The sequence below is a fragment of the Camelina sativa genome, chromosome 19 (genome assembly GCF_000633955.1).
Source record: "Camelina sativa cultivar DH55 chromosome 19, Cs, whole genome shotgun sequence".
NCBI classification, from domain to species: Eukaryota; Viridiplantae; Streptophyta; class Magnoliopsida; order Brassicales; family Brassicaceae; genus Camelina; species Camelina sativa.
This window is the reverse complement of record NC_025703.1, coordinates 18,995,164-18,996,832: the sequence shown is the minus strand read 5'-3', so window position 1 is coordinate 18,996,832 and position 1,669 is coordinate 18,995,164. Positions and strand designations below refer to the sequence as shown.

The window sequence follows — 1,669 nt, the reverse complement described above, 5'->3', positions numbered from 1 at the left end:
AGTGGCCTCAACATCTTTGGACTAATGTGGTGTAATGGTAAGAAAAATCATTTGGAGAATTATTAGAGAAAAATGTTGTAGTCGGTTTAAACTGATATCATCTTCTTTAACATAAACAGGAATCATTTGCATCCCATTTTTGTTGTTATGGACATCTGTAAAAGGTGAACTTGAAGCCATGTTATCGTTTCCTCATCTCTACTCTCTTGGCTTTCAGGTACTTTTTCCTATTGCCTTTTGTTTTTTTTGTTTTTTTTTGGGTTATAGTCTTTTAATTTGGATATGTTATATAATTCTCATCAAATATCTTCAACGCTTTATACAAATTTCATCCTAGCTAGGATTGTTGTATGGATGTAAAGGTATATGTTTTCTTAAACTTTCGGGTTTTCTTGAAACGTGCGCTACATTTTGGGAATCTTTAAACTCTAACAGAACAATACACGAAAATGTAAGTGGTATTGAAGAAACGAAAAAAAGGATTTTCGTAATTCTCTCTGAGAATATTTTGCTCTGTTGAGGCAATTACACAACAAGGCATGCAAAACTATTCAGATAGAAATTGATATAGGCCGGTGCCATCACAATATCACATTCTAGCAATTGTACTTGCAAATCAATGATTTTATATGTACAAGGTATAAAAATAGGTAGAATAGTTGTTAGAGTTATAAGAACGCCTAACATATAGATCTTTAAAAGTGGATGTTCTGTATATATATCTTGAGTTCTTGACAAAATTTTCATGGACGCTTAAAGATAAACAAATTGTTTTATGGATCAATGATTGATTTTAAATATTTTTGCAGGTGGTGATATGTCTTTCATGTATGTTGGCTTTCTTGATAAATTACTCTGTGTTCCTCAACACAACCCTTAATTCAGCCCTAACACATTCAATATGTGGTAATCTGAAGGTACACTTCTCTCTATTTGAATTTTCAAACACTTGGATACTAGGTACAATTACATATAAACTACACTTCTCTCTATTTGAATATAGGGTTGTTGCACTATACTCAAATAGCAATGTCATTTGATTGATAACCGTAAATGATATGTATGGCAGGATCTATTCACCATTGCACTAGGTTGGCTTATATTTGCTGGACTTCCCTTTGATTGGGTGAGTTTATATTAAACTATTCTCGACTATGTTTTCCTTCTTTTCTTTGCGTCTTGACTTAATTTTTTTGATAAATGACTTTGCAATATGCACATCTCATTTCTCATGAGACAATTTTTTTACGTGGCACGACAAAACTTAGAAATGATGTGATCACAAATTCACAATGTTGGATGTATGCAGGTAAACGTAATGGGCCAAGCTCTGGGTTTTACTGGATCTATTGTTTATGCATTTTTCAAATACAAAGGCATTTGATAAGTTAACATTATCGTCCAAAATCAAATCATGCTTTTACAAAATTCAAACACTTTGTAAGAAAGCTTAAGCAAGATACAGTTCCAACATGCTTGTTATGGTTAGGAAATGGCCGGTCATGCTTATAAGTTTATAGTCACATTTATTTCAAGTTTCCATCATGCATGTAACTTCCGCTAAAAAGTTATATTTAGCTAAAGTAATATAATACCGTGATACAAAAGTATCGTTTAGATCACCATTGTAAATCAGGGTTTCTAAATCCAGATTTTTTTTTTTTTTTTT

The 1,669-nt window shown here is 31.9% G+C and overlaps 1 protein-coding gene across 1 annotated transcript in view; it reads left to right on the top strand.

The window, feature by feature from the left end:
- The window catches only part of LOC104767975 (putative UDP-sugar transporter DDB_G0278631), a 3,373-nt gene extending 1,819 nt beyond the window's left edge, over positions 1–1,554 (top strand). Inside the window, exons 6-10 of the mRNA XM_010491932.2 lie at positions 1–37; positions 120–217; positions 810–917; positions 1,070–1,126; positions 1,310–1,554. The exon at positions 1–37 is cut by the window's left edge and continues 3 nt beyond it. Of these exons, the coding sequence (XP_010490234.2) occupies positions 1–37; positions 120–217; positions 810–917; positions 1,070–1,126; positions 1,310–1,384 (375 nt within the window). The 3' untranslated portion in view covers positions 1,385–1,554. The remainder of the gene's footprint in view (positions 38–119; positions 218–809; positions 918–1,069; positions 1,127–1,309) is intronic.